Below are 18077 nucleotides of genomic sequence, written 5' to 3' on the forward strand. Positions count from 1 at the left end.
CCACCGACACTACTGTTGTCAAAGAGATAGTGCTTTTCCGGGAAGTGCTGGGTAATTTACCCAGGAGTGTGAGAAATCTGAGAGGAAATGTAAGGAATCAAGATAGAAGAAGTTCCCACAAGATGAGTAGGTTCGGATTCTATTTCTTTTAAAGAAATTTAAGATTATCTTCACAGGCCTTTGGTTCTGTTCACCTCCATTGGTGAACGCTAGCATATCCGTGCTGGTTATTGTAGTTCCTCATTTTTGTACAGACCCAGAATCAAAGTCTGGGTCACCTAATTTTACTAAGTTCCGGATAAAACGCATTGCACATTAGGGTGGAGTGAAAAGTATAGGGAAAAATTTTTTTGTTGAATTTCAAATCGGTAGGGTGTGCAAAAGTTGTGTATTGATATAGCTATTATTCATTGAAAATCTCAAGTTTCCATCTCAATTCTTTGATGCGCCCCAAGCGCTGTGAAGCATAGAACAAATGTCGGAACATCAAACAGTTAAACATTTTTTTATAATAATCTACAAATTACTATTTTAAAGCATATTTCAAGTCATTTTAAAAGTCTGATACATACACTTCACTTACAAATACTAATTTAGGTAATTACTACTAAAATGCCCACTTAAAAAATTCTTCAATTTTAATGGAATAATTATTTACTTATGACAGCCCTTGGACAAATGTGGATATTCCAAATGAGTAAGTGAATATATTATACCATATTTAGTTAGTGATATAATTTGTGTAATGTTTTGCAACTTATTTTCCAAAATTCAAGGAGTATATTCACACTTTGTATTGAATGATTTCATTAGCGACCTTGATTGTAATTCTGCAAGAACAAAACCATGTCGACTGTCTTTCCCACAAACACTTTTGGATGTTTCTGTTATAAGGTGAACATAAATCTTAGTCGCTCGAGTGTGACATGAAAATTTGAGTATGTCAATGTTTATCTCCTCTCGTGAATAAATTACATCTAATATTTCTTCTTTTTCTACATTCTTTGTTATTCTTTGTTACTGGTGGTTCATGTCTCTGTGTTTCTTACCAGTGAATGTGACTCCACCTTTGACTCCAGTGTTTACATTTGTTCCATCACATCCTATTACTTTGAGGTTTTATAAGGAAGTTTTCTGTTTATGGAAAAATGATAACATCTCTTGTAGGATAATTTTTGATTCACCACTTGGAACTGTAATGACCTATGTATCTTAAATACGGTTCTTGAACAAGTGTGTAATGATCTTCCAACTGAGTAGATGCATGGAACTTGAAACCCTTCTTAATTTGAACTGTTTTAAGGGTTTTTCTTCCATCGAAGTACAACCCATCAAGAGGGCGGGAATTTTCAGCAAATATTTCCATAGCTTCCTGTCTAAACTTCTTCCTTTCTCTGCGTACTTTACTACGATCGATGACGTTACTTGTCTCACCATCATATCCAACACCAACATCTTGCAAAAGAGCACTTGCAATAGAGGCACCTGCTCGATCTGAAAGGTCACACCTTGCCATGTTTGGGAGATGCAATCTCATTTGATTTTTCTTTATTCTGGTTATTGGTTTAATTCTACTTTTATTTTTCTTCCCCATCTTCTAATCCTGAACTGCTTTCAGATGCAATACTTATCCGATATTCTGTTGACACTCACCTCCAATCTCCTTTGTTCCTTCACCTTTCGTGCCTCTTTTTTCTTAATAATCTGACTCATTTTAAGGTCAATACCACCAATTACCATTTTCCTCATGGTTCTCTGGTCAACAATGAACTTCGCTAATCACTTGGAATCTTCTTGTCTTTTGGACACTTGCATTTTGAGAAGTCTGTACATTTGCAAAAGGCAATATCGAATAATTGTGAATTAGTAGTTTTGCAGTAGTTTTCAATTAGTGTTTTGTAATTCGTATCACTTTCTCTACCTTTGAATGGTTTCAATACTGTGTAATTAAATTATGTTTCAACTACACGTTTGTGAGAAATGTGAGGAATAGATGCTTTCCTCCACATCTTCTCAACATCTACGGAAACTATTTCTGCAATATCACTGATGTTTGGTCATTTTGAATGAATATCAAGTTGACAGTTGACAGTTCATCAGCATTGGTAGGAAGAACATTTTCTGATTTTTTTGCTGGAGTGTCAGATATTGGGCATTCTGTTGTGCTCCTTGTACTTGGGGTACCCTTACCCCTTTCCAATATCTCGCTACGACTGTGATCCATATCCTCTCTCAAACTGAAAATGAGATAATATAATCAATTAAGTAATAAGAATAAAACAAAAGCTCATTTTTTTATTTTTAACTATAAGGAAATTTTCGAAGCCTCTGGGGCGCATCTAAATATTAAAATAAATCCAAAAAATTTCGTACATGATCATTTGACATTAAATGACAACTTTTGAAAGCCCTGCCGAATTTAAATTCTGAAATTAATTTTTTCACTCCACCCTATTGCACATGTGCAGTAAACAAGAGTACCTAAATGTATGCTACATGTGGACAGTCTTGCAAAGCTTGTTGCCTACATAGACTACTATCAAGAACTCGGCCCATTTTTTAATTCCGCATCTGTACATAGCGGACTGTAATTCAAGATTGCTAATTTAATACGATAGCCCTGACTTTTCTTGAGGCGGTGCAAGCGCTTGTTTCAGTGCTTTTGTATTGGAGTATTTTATCGTCACTTTTTTCCAAAATAGTTTCTTTTCACGTAATGTGTTAGATGTTATGGATTTTGGGGGAGTATTATTATTCTTCTACGTAACAAAAAATTATATTATCATATTGGTGCGAAAGTTTATAATTTTTTCAGAAAAAAAATTTTCTCAAAGGTTTAACCCTTAAATTGACAAAGTATCCTATAGGATGCAACAGTTTAATAGGCTATATGCTATAATCTATATATATATATATATATATATATATATATATAATTTGAACTGGTAATGGAAATTACGGGAAAACGGCTGAACGGATTTTAATGAGTGACCCCTCATTTTCATGCCTGGCATCCAAAGTTTTTCGGAAAAGTAGTAGTTTTCAGTGAAATGTCAGTTTTCCTACATAATTTTCCTATTTTCCAAAAATCCATCTGTTGTCAGTTTTGAGAACTAATTTTATTGAATCACAGCCGACTTGATTGAATTTCAGAACAAAACACACACTACAATAAACAATAGGCTATTACACGAAGGCCATGACCTGCAGGATTGCCGACATATTTAGAGCTCAATTCAATTTGTTATTAAAAACTGATTCTGCAGTGTATAATTTTCTGAGTACAGCTGTGTATTGGATATTCAAATCTACGAAACTTGAGGTGGTTTGATGACATTATTACCATTAGAAATTAAATATTATTATAGTTAATATCATGATGCATCTTTTTTTCATTAATTGTACATAATATTGATGCTATATTGATGACATGAAAGTGAAACGTTTTGAGGTTATGTAAGTAAATGTAGTGAATATCATAATTTAGATCTTCATTTCTATAATTTACTGAGTGACTGCTATATATAACTACAAAACTTAAGTAAGATAATAATATTGTTATTAAAAATCAAATATTTTTATACTTATTAACCCAGTGGGGTTGGGTCTTTTTCATATACTTAATGGCGGTGTAGTGCAGATATTGATATGTGTCATTGTCTTCAGTATTGGCTCGAGAGAGCGCAAAAATTACAGTTCCTAAGGAAAGATCAAAAGGTATTACTTACTGATAAAATAAGAGGCCTAGAAAATTTTGTAGTCTCCAGATCATTTCAGCAAGATCTCTTAGTAGGATAAAATGATTTTACGCTCTACATTTCAAGTTCTACATGCAGCAGCTATACGAAAATGCTATTGTTCGAAAGCTTAGCAAACCTGACATTTTTTTAACTTTTGCCTACAATCCACAATGACCTGAAATAGCTACTGCTATCGTCCTGACATTGATACTTGCGTTTTCGCGTTGAAACTCAAAAACGGAAGTTGGATAGGTTCAAGAAAAAGTATTTGGCCTAAAAAAATCCATTCAGATGGAGTATGTTTCATTATTATGGAAGCAAATAACTATAAAAAGACAAGTATTCTTCATTGAAAATAAATCTGAAAAATTTTTATTTGAACGTCTAACGAACTTAGTTTGCAGCAGCATTTGCTGCACAAGCCACTAGTTTTAATAGAATAGAAAAAAAAATTGGTAGGAAAATTAAAATTTCACAATACTATAACATTGTACAACATATAAAATATGTACATTGCTATAGTTGTTTTCTTTACAGTCCGACACTGTTTAATAAACTAGTGTGAGAAATGAAGTTTTGCCAATTTAAGGGTTAACCATGGTTAACAATCTCTTAATGGGTAACTATTGCGAATAGGATCGTGATTTTTGTCCATATCGATAGGAAATTTAATAAGAACTAGTGGCTGTGCCCCATTCTCACGCGTCCCGAAGCTTGTTCTTTTACAGTTGATTGTAACATTACAGCGACACTACAGGTTGTCTTTATTATTAGGAACACTGGGGTGAAAATTGTTTATGATATAGTGCTTCAAATCACTTTGAAATAGTGATCGACTCTTTTATATATTGCTGTATATTATATATTGTTATTCAGGAAGATTTCCTCATATGAAATTGTTCACATGTAAATAATGCTTGCTCATGTAAACCTTCATTCTTTTATGTGATATTTCTTATATGTTGCTGAATAAAAAAAAATATGAACTAGTGGCTTGTGCAGCAAATGCTGCAAACTAAGTCCATTGGACGTTCAAATGAACATTTTTCAGATTTATTTTCAATGAAGAATACCAGACATTCTGAAAGTTATTTGCTTCCATTATATTGAAACATACTCTCTGTCGAGCGAATACTGAAGAGAAGAACGCATATAAACATCTACACCACACCGCCATTAAATATATGAAAAAGACCAAATCCCGCTTGATTAATAACTATAAAAATATTTGATTTTTAATAATATTATTATCTTACGTAAGTTTTATAAGTAGCTTTCAGTAACATATACTATATAGCCGCCACTCAGTAAAATATAGAAATCAAAATCTAATTTAAGTTATTCTCTACACCTGCTTACATAACCCAAAAAGTTTCACTTTCATATCATCAATATAGCATTAATATGTATCATTAATGAAAAATAGTCACATCATGGCATTAACTACAATAATATTTCATTTCTAATGGTAATAATGTCATCAAACCACCTCAAGTTTTGTAATTTTTAATATCCAATACACAGCTGTACCCAGAAAATTACACAACACAGAATCGAGCCTGTAAATTATTTTTAGTAAGTTAAATGTTTAATAACCAATTTAATTTGAGCTCTTAATATGTCAGCATTCTTGCAGATCATGGCCTTCGTGTAATATTGTTTACTGTAGTGTGTGTTTTGTTTTATTCTGAAATGCAGTTAGCTAGTTTAGCTAGTTCTCAAAACTGACGACAGATGCATTTTGGAAAATAGGAAAATTATGTTGAAAAATTGACATTTCACTGAAAACTACTATTAAAAAAAACTTTGAGTTCCAAGCTTCAAAATGAGGGGTCATTTATGAAAATCCGGTCAGCCGTTTTCCCGTAATTTCCATTACCAGTTCAAATTGTATATGTAGATAATTTATTCCTCTGGCGTATTTAAATAACGTGGATGATTTTCGTGAACATTTAATTTTAAAAACCCCTAAGTTCAAGCCATTGCACGAAGCGAGGGAGTGGCAACGTCTCGGCAGAAAGCAGCTTACGTACGGAGATTCACCGAGTTGGCTGACCGCTTACATCTGTATCACAAGTAGAGTGTATTAGCGACGATGTTGCCGGACTGCTGAAACTTCAAACTTAATTTTCTAATTAACCGTGCATTTAATCACAAAACGTAATATAGGTTTTCTATTCATTTACGTGTACCCCTGTCGTCCCTTTCAAGGTGCAAGGTTATTTCACTTCCACCATGCATATATGTGTATGTATTTGATACGCATTACTTTTGGTCATTGTTCAAGGCGTTAGGTACAGCTTACAGCAGTAAAATTTTTGGAAATATTCAAATTTTTTTCCTCCATTATTGTATCTTGTGCAATAATGAAAATTAATATGTGTAAAATGCTGTCCTGCTGTATGAAAAAAAAACATATTTTTAAGTTTTAAAAAAACTATATATATATATGTATTTTTTTCATCATCATCATCATCATCATCATCATCATCATCGTCACTCCAAGGATTAGGCAATTGCCCGTTCCGACTTCATAATTCATCAGCCCTACGTTTTCTAGGTCTCCCGACGTCACGCCTTCCTCTTACTTGATAATTTCTTGCTAACAATGGATATCTCTCCTTACTCATTCCATTCATGTGTTCAATCCACTTTTGTCTATAATTCGTGACTTTATCCAATAAAGGCTTACTTTTAATTCTTCTCTTATATCCTCATTTCTAATTCTATCAAGTTTTGTACACCCTTTAACTTGCCCGAGGAACCTCATCTCCACCGTTTGCATTCTATCTTTCTGTTTTTTCGTTGGAGCCCAAGTTTCACATCCATGCAATATTGTGGGAATTGCCATAACTTTATATATTTTTACTTTAGTTTCTTTTTTAACTTTATTTTTGAACGTTCTCTGTATTGTTCCACATACCGTCTGAAATTTATTTATTTTAGAATCAATATCTCTTTCCATATTGTAACTAATATCACAGCCCAAATATTTGAAACTAGACACCTGTTCTATACTTTGATTTTCTAAAATAATTTTGGATCTCACTGGATATTTTCCTCTAAATGCCATTGTCTTTGTTTTTTTACTGATATATTTAGATCATATAATTTACATATTTTATTTAATTCATGTAAAGATTTCTGTAAGTCATCTTCATTTGTCTGTATTATGATTAAATCATCTGCAAACAAAAGATTATTTATATATACTTTTTTATGTACTCTTATTCCTGGATTCACTAAAACTTTCCATTTATTTAAAATGTCGTCTATATATATATATATATATATATATATATATATATATATATATATATATATATATATATATAAAATAAAGTGGGCGATAAACTGCACCCTTGTCGTAACCCAGTGTTTGTTTTAATTGTATCTGTTCTTCTGAATCCGGTGTCTGTAATTATATTTGTATCTTCATATAATTTCTTTATTGTTTCAACAAGGCACAGTGAGTATCCTTTCATTAGTAATATTTCCCATAATTTTTGTCTGTTAACTCGATCGAAGGCCTTATCCAAATCTATAAATCCTATATGAGATTCTAAGTTGTTTTCTCTTCTCTTCTCCATGAGTTCACTATGCAGTGATGAAGCGTTTCCCTTATAACTCACAAACTTGTTAACTTTTTCATGGTCTCTTTTATTTTATTGCTGAAACTCAGGTTTACAATGTCATGCTCTTTCAACTACATTCCTTAATAAATAATATATTTTTTTTATAAATACTGATATTTGTCCATTTTTAAATAAATTTATTTTTATCAGACAATCTATCAAAGGTAGAGAAGTGATCTTGTATCATATTGTTGATATGAAATGCATAAATACACTCAACAAATTTCATCACAGAATGTTGGATAGTTTTTGAGTTATGTGGGAAACGCACAGTGAACAGAATTTTGAAAAAAAAAAAAAAAAAGAGGTAAATATTTTTTTTAAATCGTAAAAATATTTTTTTCATGTAGCAGAAGGACGGTGTTTTATACATACTAATTTCCATTATTGTACGAGATACAGTAATGGAGGAAAAAAATGTTGAATATTTCCAAAATTTTACTGCTGTAAGCTGTACCTAACCTCTTAACAATAACAATAAAGGTAATTATCAGGGAAAGGATTTATATGTAAATACATATTTACTTATAAAGCTAATATAATTTATATTTTGCATTATCTTTATGTTTCACAATGTGTAGGGTTGAAAAATCCTACTTTTATTTTCCATATTTTTCCATATTTTAGAGTTTAGTACATATTTTCGTTAATTTCCATATATTTTCCATATTTCATATAAAACAGTCCATATTATATTAGGTTTAACAATAAAACAAAACAAAATTCCATTAACTTTTAAAAATACATTTCAACAATAGAGATTTAAACACATGTTCAGTAATCCCTTTAACATCAGAGTTATTTGAAAATTAGCAGTCCTATCAACAATGGGAAAGTAAGTTACAAAACTGTATTAATTTAATTTAAAATTTTTAACAGACTTCAGTTGTGCAGCTCAACAGTTAAATGCCAGTCAGAGTACACATAGGTTCAGTTTTGTAAATCATACTATAAAGACGGTAAATATGCCAAAAGTACGTCATTCAGTCAATTTAAAATCAAAACTAACAAGTTACATTTCAGAATTTAAAGAAGATGGTTTATCAACTGACAATAAAATATTATTTTGTAATTTGTGTCAGTGTGCAGTATCATCTACACAAAAGTTCCTGGTGCAAGAACACATTACAACTAGTAAACATCAGGCCAACAAACAACTAAATTCCAAGCAGAGACAATTGTTTTTAACACAACCAACAACATCGAATGTAAGATCTGAGTTTAACATCGACCTGTGCCGTTCTCTCATCTCTGCTGATATTCCTCTCTACAAACTAAAGAATAAGGTCTTCAGGGAATTCCTTGAAAAATATACTCAACATACAATCCCGGATGAGTCAACACTTAGGAAGACGTATGCTCCATCCATCTACGATGAGACAATACAGAAGATAAGAGATGAAATTAAAGATAGTTCAATTTGGGTTTCCATTGATGAGACTCCCGACAAAGAAGGTAGACTTGTTGGTAATGTAGTTATCGGTTTGTTAAGTGAACAATATTCTGAACGAATTCTTTTACATTGTGATGTTCTAGAAAAGTGCAATAACAAAACTATAGTTAAACTGTTCAACGAAGCTATGGGTATCCTGTGGCCAAAGGGTATTATGTACGATAATGTGTTATTCTTTATTAGCGATGCTGCCCCTTATATGGTCAAAGCTGGACAAGCATTATCTGTTGTATATCCTAAATTGACTCATTTTACTTGTGTGGCGCATGCATTTCATCGTGTGGCAGAAGTGGTCAGAGACAATTTCCCTAAAGTAGATTTGTTGATTTCATCAGTGAAAAAAGTATTTCTCAAAGCTCCCAGTAGAGTTAACGTGTTGAAAGAAATGTACCCTGAAATTCCATTGCCACCAAAGCCAATTTTAACTAGATGGGGTACATGGCTAGAAGCAGTTGAATATTATGCCGAACATATAGACTCTATTAACAATGTTCTCCTTGCATTGGACTCTGAAGATGCAGTCTCAATTGATACTGCGAAAACAGTTACCTGTGACATAAGTGTGAAGAATGACTTAGCTCACATTCAGCATACATTTTCATGCATCATAAAAACGCTCAAAAGTCTCCAAAATAGGCACCTTTCACTATCTGAAAGTTTTGAAATTATAAATAGTACTGTGGAACAACTGAATCGTGGTAGAGGTAAAGTTGCAGATGCAGTAAGAGCTAAGGTGGACACTGTACTTTCAAAAAACCCTGGATATGAAGAACTACAAAAGGTTGTTGCTGTGATGAGTGGTGAATCAACAGTGAAGATTAACTTGGACTTATCCCCAGCAGACATTGTGAAATTGAATTATGTACCAGTTACTTCTTGTGACGTCGAACGCTCTTTTAGTCAGTATAAATCTATCCTCAGAGACAATAGAAGAAGATTCACTTTTCAGCACTTGAAAGAAATGTTTGTAACCTATTGTTATGGTAACAGACAATAAAAATTGTGTTTTGTTGAAACTACATTGGAAGATAAGGTACGTCCATTATATTTTTTGTTCAGTTTGATTAAAATGTACCAATATTTAACGTACATAGTCATTTTTTTATAATTTTAAGTCCATATTTAATTCCATATTTTGGTAAAAATCCATATTTAATTCCATATTTTGGTAAAAATAACTACATATATATTTACATATTTCATATATTTTTAGTCCATATAAATCCGTTCCCTGGTAATTATGAATAACCGCAAGATAGCGTTGTCAGTGACACAGTTCATCTGCCCTGGAAGGAATGCGGAGTTGGAGTAGCCCTAGTAGTTTCGCACTAGTAGTGTGGATGGAGAGAAAGTTAGAAATACAACGTAGCATGCTTTATAAAAACATTGATGTACCAATACCGCGCCACGTTACTATGGAGTACACTACACATGAAAGTTATATTGGTACGTCTTAACTTTGAATATATATTTGCACCAGCAATTCTATTAAGCAAACGTTCACCTTCGTCTTCCAAGTACAAATGAAGAGAGAGAAATGTTTTTGGAGAAAATAGAAAGGGGATTAAGCAGAGGGTATTCACACCAAAAGTACCGTTAGCCAGCTGCTTGCTCCAAAGTTAGCCTCACACCCCTCTAAACAACACCCCTAACTTCCCCAAGGTTCAGGGCAGATGAGCTGTGTCATCGACAGTAGTGATCAACCAGTGGGATGGGATTCAATTTTCGACGAGAAAGTGAGGTCCATTCAAAATTTATCACTGTCTGTACTTCCTCTCTTCTTTATTCTGTGTTGTCTCAAGCTGTAGAATCGCAGCATGCCAACTACATGGCTAGAGAATTCATGATTTTATAGGTTATTATTAGTTTTGTAATGAAAGCCAACAATATGACAGAGTAATACACGACGATACGTTTTATTCAAATAATAAACGTTATACATAAAAGTTCTTTACAAATTGTCACTATTTATATAACGGGAACTGGAATCTAATGTTATATTCATTCACATTCATCATAACACATCATAGGCCTAGTTATATTTGTTCTTATCCACTGAAATTACACATTCAAATATTTTGTTTTATGGCTAATTCCGTATCTCTACATGACCACGAGCTTGTAATGCGTTTATTGCAGTTATTTTCATAAAAGTAGATGTGACATGATGTCTAAAATTGTTTTCAGCGTAGGATTAAAAGATTACATTTAATTGATTCATAGACTTCATTAAGGTGCGTTTACATTATATTAGACTCTCTTCAGTGCAGATGTTGTAAATATAGTTTGAACTTGTACAAAACATGTTTTGAACAAATTCCATATTCTTCTGTAAAACATTTGTTTTGGTCATGTTCCAAACAGAAATTAGGCGATTCAAAACCAAGCTTAAACACAGGATGTATTAGAAATGCTTTTCTTTCTCGTTCATTAAGTTTTGTGACTAGACATCCCGATACAGGAATTGAAAGTCTGCGCTAATTTCAAAATATTCACTATCTTGAGCCATATTTTCGCTGCATATTATTTTTATTGTAGCCTAATCTTTGTTGTGTCTGTATAGTTAATTACTAATGTGGTATGAAAACTTGTGCTGAATATTTGTGTTACTTTTTCATGTAATGGAATTTTGTAGAGAAGTGCAGTGAAATTAATAGAGGAAATTCAGTTATTCGTATTATGAATACTATGAAATAGACAAATGTTTACTTAAGGGGACTTATATGCGAACGCATGGGGAAAAATTATTATAAATAATGTGTAATATTTAGACTGTAAATGAAAAAAGAACAAAAAAAATACAGCCATAATTTTCGTGTAATTTTTACAGCGTCACAATAGATGCATTATTATTTATAAATATTTTAAGGTATGAAACATAAGTCATAGGTGCATAGGTTTTCTTTACTCACTATTGCTTAATAAGCCTACGTAAAAAATATGTATTCTGAAATTTGCATGTAGAGAACCCATCTGAAGAACATATTATGTCAGAACTCAAGTAGCCGACGTTAAAAGTAGACTATTATTGTGATATTGATGTAAGAATTTAAAGTATTTTTACTCAAATTAAGAATTTTTATTTGAGTAATTGTTATAAATAAAAAAAAATTTACTAATCACAAAATAGTACATTATGCAACGAGCCTATAATGGTAGTAATTAAGACGCGAGTATGTTTGTTTCTGAAACGAGCGCAAGCGAGTTTCATAATTTTCATACGAGCGTCTTAATTACCATTATAGACAAGTTTCATACGACTTTTTATGCTCGACCATATTTCCAACTTGAAATTATTCATAAGTATTCATGTTATGGTTATCTAAGTGAAGAGCGGAACTGACCTTCTAAATTGTGAGATGTGCGCAGACGCAAAAGTATTGATTTTTTCCGAGGAACGAATGTCATTGACCTTGATATAATCTAGAGAATAACATGAACATTAATATTGATATAACCTTGAAATTGATTCAGAATTGAAAAACGAGATGACAAATTGAATTTATTTGAATATTATTTACAATTAACGCTAATTATTATAGTAACAGAACATAACCTTCTGCGACAGTATTGGATTTCCAGCCTCCGTGACGTTTCGCTAATTGTCTTTCGATTGCATATCCGAGAATAATCGATACTTGCGGTTTTATAATTGTAAAATGTTGATTTCTCATTGGCTGAACAACTGAACTATAATGAATAGATGTACTTTAATGAGGTGCATTAAAGGGCTACTACCAGGTGTATAATTACTACATTTCGGCATGGTCGAGCATAAACATTATTATAATAGTTTATTTAAAATATATTATTATTAAGAACCGTTAATAAGAAAATAAATATCTTTTTATAATTTGTTGTTTATATAGGCAAATTTAAAATTATCTTTCGCGTGTTATGTAATAGTGAATAATAAAAAAAACATAATCTAAAATTTATGTCTCACCCCCTTAAATATTCCTAGTGATTCATTATAGGGTTGCAAAAATTGCATAAAATTATGTTTGCAACTTTTTATGCACCTTCAGTTTTAAGATGAGGAAATTTGTAATTTTTTTTTTCACGTCTTCACGTACAAGTCCCCGAATTCACATTGTAAGTTCTTAACAAATTTAACCTAGAACAGAATGCATAAAATAAAAATCTTGTATAAATCTAATTCACTGTTTTGAACTTTCGTTTTGAGCAAAATAGTCGTAACGTAAATGCCTCTTATGAAGTCTCTTTTATCTAAACGTAGAAACCTTATTACAGAACAGTTAAATATAACGTAATTTAGGCCTACTTTATTTCTTATTTAGAATATAAATACAAACATCCATATACAAGTTATTACAAAATATTACTTTGCTTTAAGCTATGTTATGACATAATTTGGGGAATGACGACGTCGAATCGAATTATTGAAATTTATACAGGGTGGAAGGTAAGGTAGTACATTAATTGTAGGATGTGATTCCTTAAAATATAACGAACAAAAAAAGTCTAATAACACTTTGCTCGTTTTTTGGAGAAATAATACTTTTATGCCGACATTTCAATCGCGAATTTTACGAATGCTGTTTAAAATACGCTGTACGTCCAACTGCACACTAATGCAATGTAAACATCACAACAGCTGATCAGTTGCGAGTACTACGCAAACCGTCTGCCGTCTGGACAGCGATGCCAGATTTTTAGACCTTCTGTACGTGACTCGACAATCAATGTTTCCAATGTTTCTTCAGTCGATTAATTCGAAATCTGTGAATTTTCTAATTAAAATACTGCTGCAACGTGAACATAACAAACGTTCTCTTCGTTGTTATACAAGAAATTAAACCGTATTTTAAACAGTATTCGTAAAATTCGCGATCGAAATGTCGGCATAAAAGTATTATTTCTTCAAAAACCTCGCAAAAACGAGCAAAATGGTATTAGACTTTTTTGTTCGTTATATTTTAAGGAATCACATCCTACAATAATGTACTACCTTACGTTCCACCCTGTGTACGAGATTAAAAGCTGTTTAAAATTATCTAGTGTCTATATTTAGTTTTGAGCTTTTTCAATAAAATATTTTTAGAAGTTGATAATACTAAGTGTGGAGGTTGGCATACACATAATTCCTGTTTTGTGGTAATTATCATTTCAAGCGTACGAAGTTGGTTGAACGAAGACATAACCAGTATATTTATCAAACTTTGTCTTAGCTTGTAACACCACTTGGTGCACGAGTTCAAATTGTCGTAGTTCGTATGGAATTTGGAATAAAATTTAAAATTGCCATCAAACAAATTTTTTAACAGGAAATTATTTCAAGAATTCTATGGTTATATATCTGTGTGTGTGAAGATACACTAAATAGCAATGCCATTACTACAGAATTAGACATCTTCAACAGAAACTGGACATAATTATAAATGAAATGAAAATCTACTAAGAATGAATCAAACTTATGTGTAGAATTCAAGCCAATGATAACTGTACCGACAAAACAGTTATTATTTTATATATGAAAACAGATAATTTGAGTGTGTAATTGTTACAAAATAAAATATAGTGAACATATACAAATGATAAATATAAAAATATTGGAACATAATCGTTTACTTATTTCATATTTGTTTTCAAGCGAGATACAAACGTCTCTTGCTACATATATGGTATACATTTTATATTATACTATGTATACAAGACTAGGAAAAAGAGATTCGCAATATTGACGAATGTCTTTTCTAACTTAACGGTGGGTTATTTCCTTAGTTGTTAATAAGTGAACCGCTTTTAAACGGCAAACAAGATATTGCAACTAAATACTGACTATACATTTGGTTTTGTTGTTGCTTACATTGTCATGGTTATCAGTGATTGTCTTCTTATACAGTATATTGGTAACTTTATACAGCGAAAATGTGATAGAAAATGTTCTATGTACCGAGTACAGTATGTGTGTGTAATTTAAATTTGAATTGTAAAATTTCGTTGACAGTCATATATTATGGGATTTTAAAACTTTTATTCAAAATAGCATATTTTCCACTATGAAATTTTTTATACATGTCCTGTTTTGCTGAAAATATGTATCGGAACCTCAATTCTCTACCACATTCTCGAAGTCGCAAGGTGTAACTTTTATTTTTGGGGTTCCATCGTTTCACAATTTGCGTACATAACTCTTTCTATGGATACTGTGTAAACGACAATATATTTTAAATACTCACTTTTAAACTGTGATGTTGTTTATAAATCCCTTAATATTATTTGTTATCAAAACATGTCACCTTATTGGCTTAGATGAGATAGTATACTTGATTAAAATCAGTCATGGATTCGTGATTGAGATCTCTTTGTAAGTTATTTTATGTCAGTTAGTACAGATACAGCAAGTTAAAAAGTTACTTGACTTGCGCATGTGCAAACAGTGCCTATTCCCTACCACTAATCGGTTCTCAATCATCCCTACGAAAGAAGTGGTAAACACCACTGTAGGCCTCGGTTGCAGTGCAAGTCTTGGAATCCCTTATTCGTAAATAGAAAAAATTACACTGTGTCCCGTAGAATCACTACCATAAAGAAATATGAATATCTCGTCACTCAGTGAATTTAGAAATAAGTTTCTTGTCTTGAGCCATTCAGAGCAAAAGTAGTGTAAGTCATAATTGGGTAATGAGGTTTAAAGTAAAAATTCTGTCAAATACAGCGCAAAGTAGCAATTAATATGCCCTTCTTGCTATCCACTGACTACTAATAGTTTAAATAAATTGAATATTAATTGCTACTTTGCGCTGTATTTTACAGAATGTTTACTTTAACCCTCATTACCCATTTTTTACTTACACCACTTCTGCTCTGATCGGCTATTATGTAGAAACTCTCCAAGTTTTGTAACAATGAAAATTATGACTCTAGTGCGCATGCGCGAGGTATGACAATGGATAGAGTTAAAATGGAGAAATTCACGGTACAGCAAAAAGTGAGATTTTGTTATTGGTTAGCCGAATTGAAGTTCCCAATTGCGGTGCAAAGACGATTTATTCCATTCCGAGTATATTTCCGTAACTGACCCATCGCTCTAGACATTCCTTTTCAGCGTCGAGAAAATCAAGATCATGAAGCTCGGGCCGCATAATAGAGACTGTACCGTACTGTACTCTCTGATAACGCGATACTACAGCGCCCTCGCTTCATTGCGTCGTTGACGTTGAGGAGGTGGCAGTTGAAAGTTGCGTCGCATTTGTGGGAAGAGGTGGGGAGGTGGTAGTTGAAGGTTGCGTCGCATTTGTGGGAAGAGGTGGGGAGGTGGTAGTTGAAGGTTGCGTCGCATTTGTGGGAGGAGGGTGGTAAGGCTGAACATCGTGAATGTTTTTATAGTGCCGCCACGTTGTGATGTTTTCGTAGAACATGTCCCCCGGGCAAAGCGTGTCCCGGACTTGACGGTGTCCCAGAAGTGTGTAGTTGGAAGCGATGGAGCCCCGTTCAATGCCGCACTTTATCAGTTCTTTGGCAGCGTCCATCATCTCTTCTGTTGGTAGCGCCTCTGCAAAAATAAGCACAGATTCTGAATATGATGATACAACTAAAAAGAAACTTATGCAGGTAATTCCTGTCGTTTCTTCAAAATAAGACAGAAAGAATGTTTTCCTAAATAATAAAAAATATGCCATTATGTGTCTTGTAATACAGAGCGCTCGCTAGGTAACAATTTTCGCTGAGGTAAATGCCGTCGGCATTATACCGCTTTAGGTCGAGCACGAATGCCAGGGAAATAGTGTGTGAATTTATCCTTGGATCGAGCGTGGAAAGGTTTTATGTTGCGTAATGCGGACAGTTAACAGGCTGGAAGGACATAGAGGTTAGGATATTAGTATACAACTGATATCCATTCAGTGCATTTCAGTTTTGTTTGTGGCAATAGCTAGTATTCACTTATGATTAGAGTCTTGCGTTTGGTTACCTAGGTTCCAAGAAACCCGCAACAGTGTAGGTTTATGTGAGCAGTATAGCGCGGCGTACACACATCAGTGAACATGCCAAAACAAAACAAAAATATGCGAGCACTTCATTAGGACTAAGTAGGGGAAACTCGGCTAATTCCGCAGTAGTGCATATATGATTTTACTGCGGCTTTACAATAGCGTGAACGTAAGTTTTGAGAGGCTGTCAACAGGAGGCAAGTCCACACCTGTGGAGTAACGGTTAGAGCGTCTAGCCGCGAAACCAGGTGGCCCGGGTTCGATTCCCGGTCGGGGCAAGTTACCTGGTTGAGGTTTTTTCCGGGGTTTTCCCTCAACCCAATATGAGCAAATGCTGGGTAACTTTCGGTGTTGGACCCCGGATTCATTTCACCAGCATTATCACCTTCATCTCATTCAGACGCTAAATAACCTGAGCTGTTGATAAAGCGTCGTAAAATAACCTACTAAAATAAAAAAAAACAGGAGGCATGTCCTCTGCAGTGTTATAAAAAAATCAAGGACATTGGTCGACACCTCTGTCGGCAATACAGTGAAACATCGACAGTTGGCTGTTTTTCGTGTTTTGCTGCACAACTGTGAAGAAAGTGAGCATTGTTACATATAAATTGTTCCTTTTATGTTACTTTCATAATGTATTTCATAATTATTTACTACTGCGGAATTAGCCAAGTCCTATTGCGGTTTTATCCGCACTGTTGCGGAATTACCCGAGTTCTTTTTCAACTTTAATGTATGTACAACTAAATATATCTGAAATTTAGTAGGTCTCTTTATCTCACTTGGTCATGAAAGGTTTCGTCCATGTCTACATACCTTGATAATATTTTTCAATAAACATTTTGATAAAAATATGATAGATTTACTTCTTAATATTGCGGAATTAGCCGAGTCTCCCCTACTATGATATGCGTAAGTAATCACTTAGTGATTCAAGACGGCGCTCATTCCGTCGGATCCCGGCCACTTAGTCACTCGTAATGAGTGCACCTCTGTACATAGTGCGTTGGACATTGTGCCACTGTCACATATTCTGTGACGGTACATGAGGGTAGGCCATCAAAGAGAAAAACTGAGAGGTAGAACTTAAACTGAGGGGATTCGATCCGGCGTCGGACCTGGAATCCGGTGTGGCTTAATTGATAAAGCGTCAGCATGTAGAGCTGAAAACTCCGGGTTCGATTCCCGATGCCGGAGAGATTTTTTTCTTTGTTCTATCCATCCTTCATCATATGATAACGCAGAATTCCTGCACGGAAATATCATATGTACTTCGGAACATCATAGTAATTGA

At 33.4% G+C, this 18077-nt stretch overlaps 2 protein-coding genes across 4 annotated transcripts in view; one reads left to right on the forward strand and one right to left on the reverse strand.

The window, feature by feature from the left end:
- The window catches only part of LOC138701288 (trichoplein keratin filament-binding protein-like), a 354032-nt gene that overhangs the window by 182419 nt on the left and 153536 nt on the right, over positions 1-18077 (forward strand). The window lies entirely within an intron of this gene.
- The window catches only part of LOC138701291 (peptidoglycan-recognition protein LB-like), a 30220-nt gene continuing 22860 nt past the window's right edge, over positions 10718-18077 (reverse strand). For both annotated transcript variants that reach the window (XM_069828028.1, XM_069828027.1), the window contains one exon: positions 10718-16347. In XM_069828028.1, the coding sequence (XP_069684129.1) occupies positions 15995-16347 (353 nt within the window). In that variant the 3' untranslated portion in view covers positions 10718-15994. The remainder of the gene's footprint in view (positions 16348-18077) is intronic.

Source organism: Periplaneta americana, chromosome 6 (assembly GCF_040183065.1).
Source record: "Periplaneta americana isolate PAMFEO1 chromosome 6, P.americana_PAMFEO1_priV1, whole genome shotgun sequence".
NCBI classification, from domain to species: Eukaryota; Metazoa; Arthropoda; class Insecta; order Blattodea; family Blattidae; genus Periplaneta; species Periplaneta americana.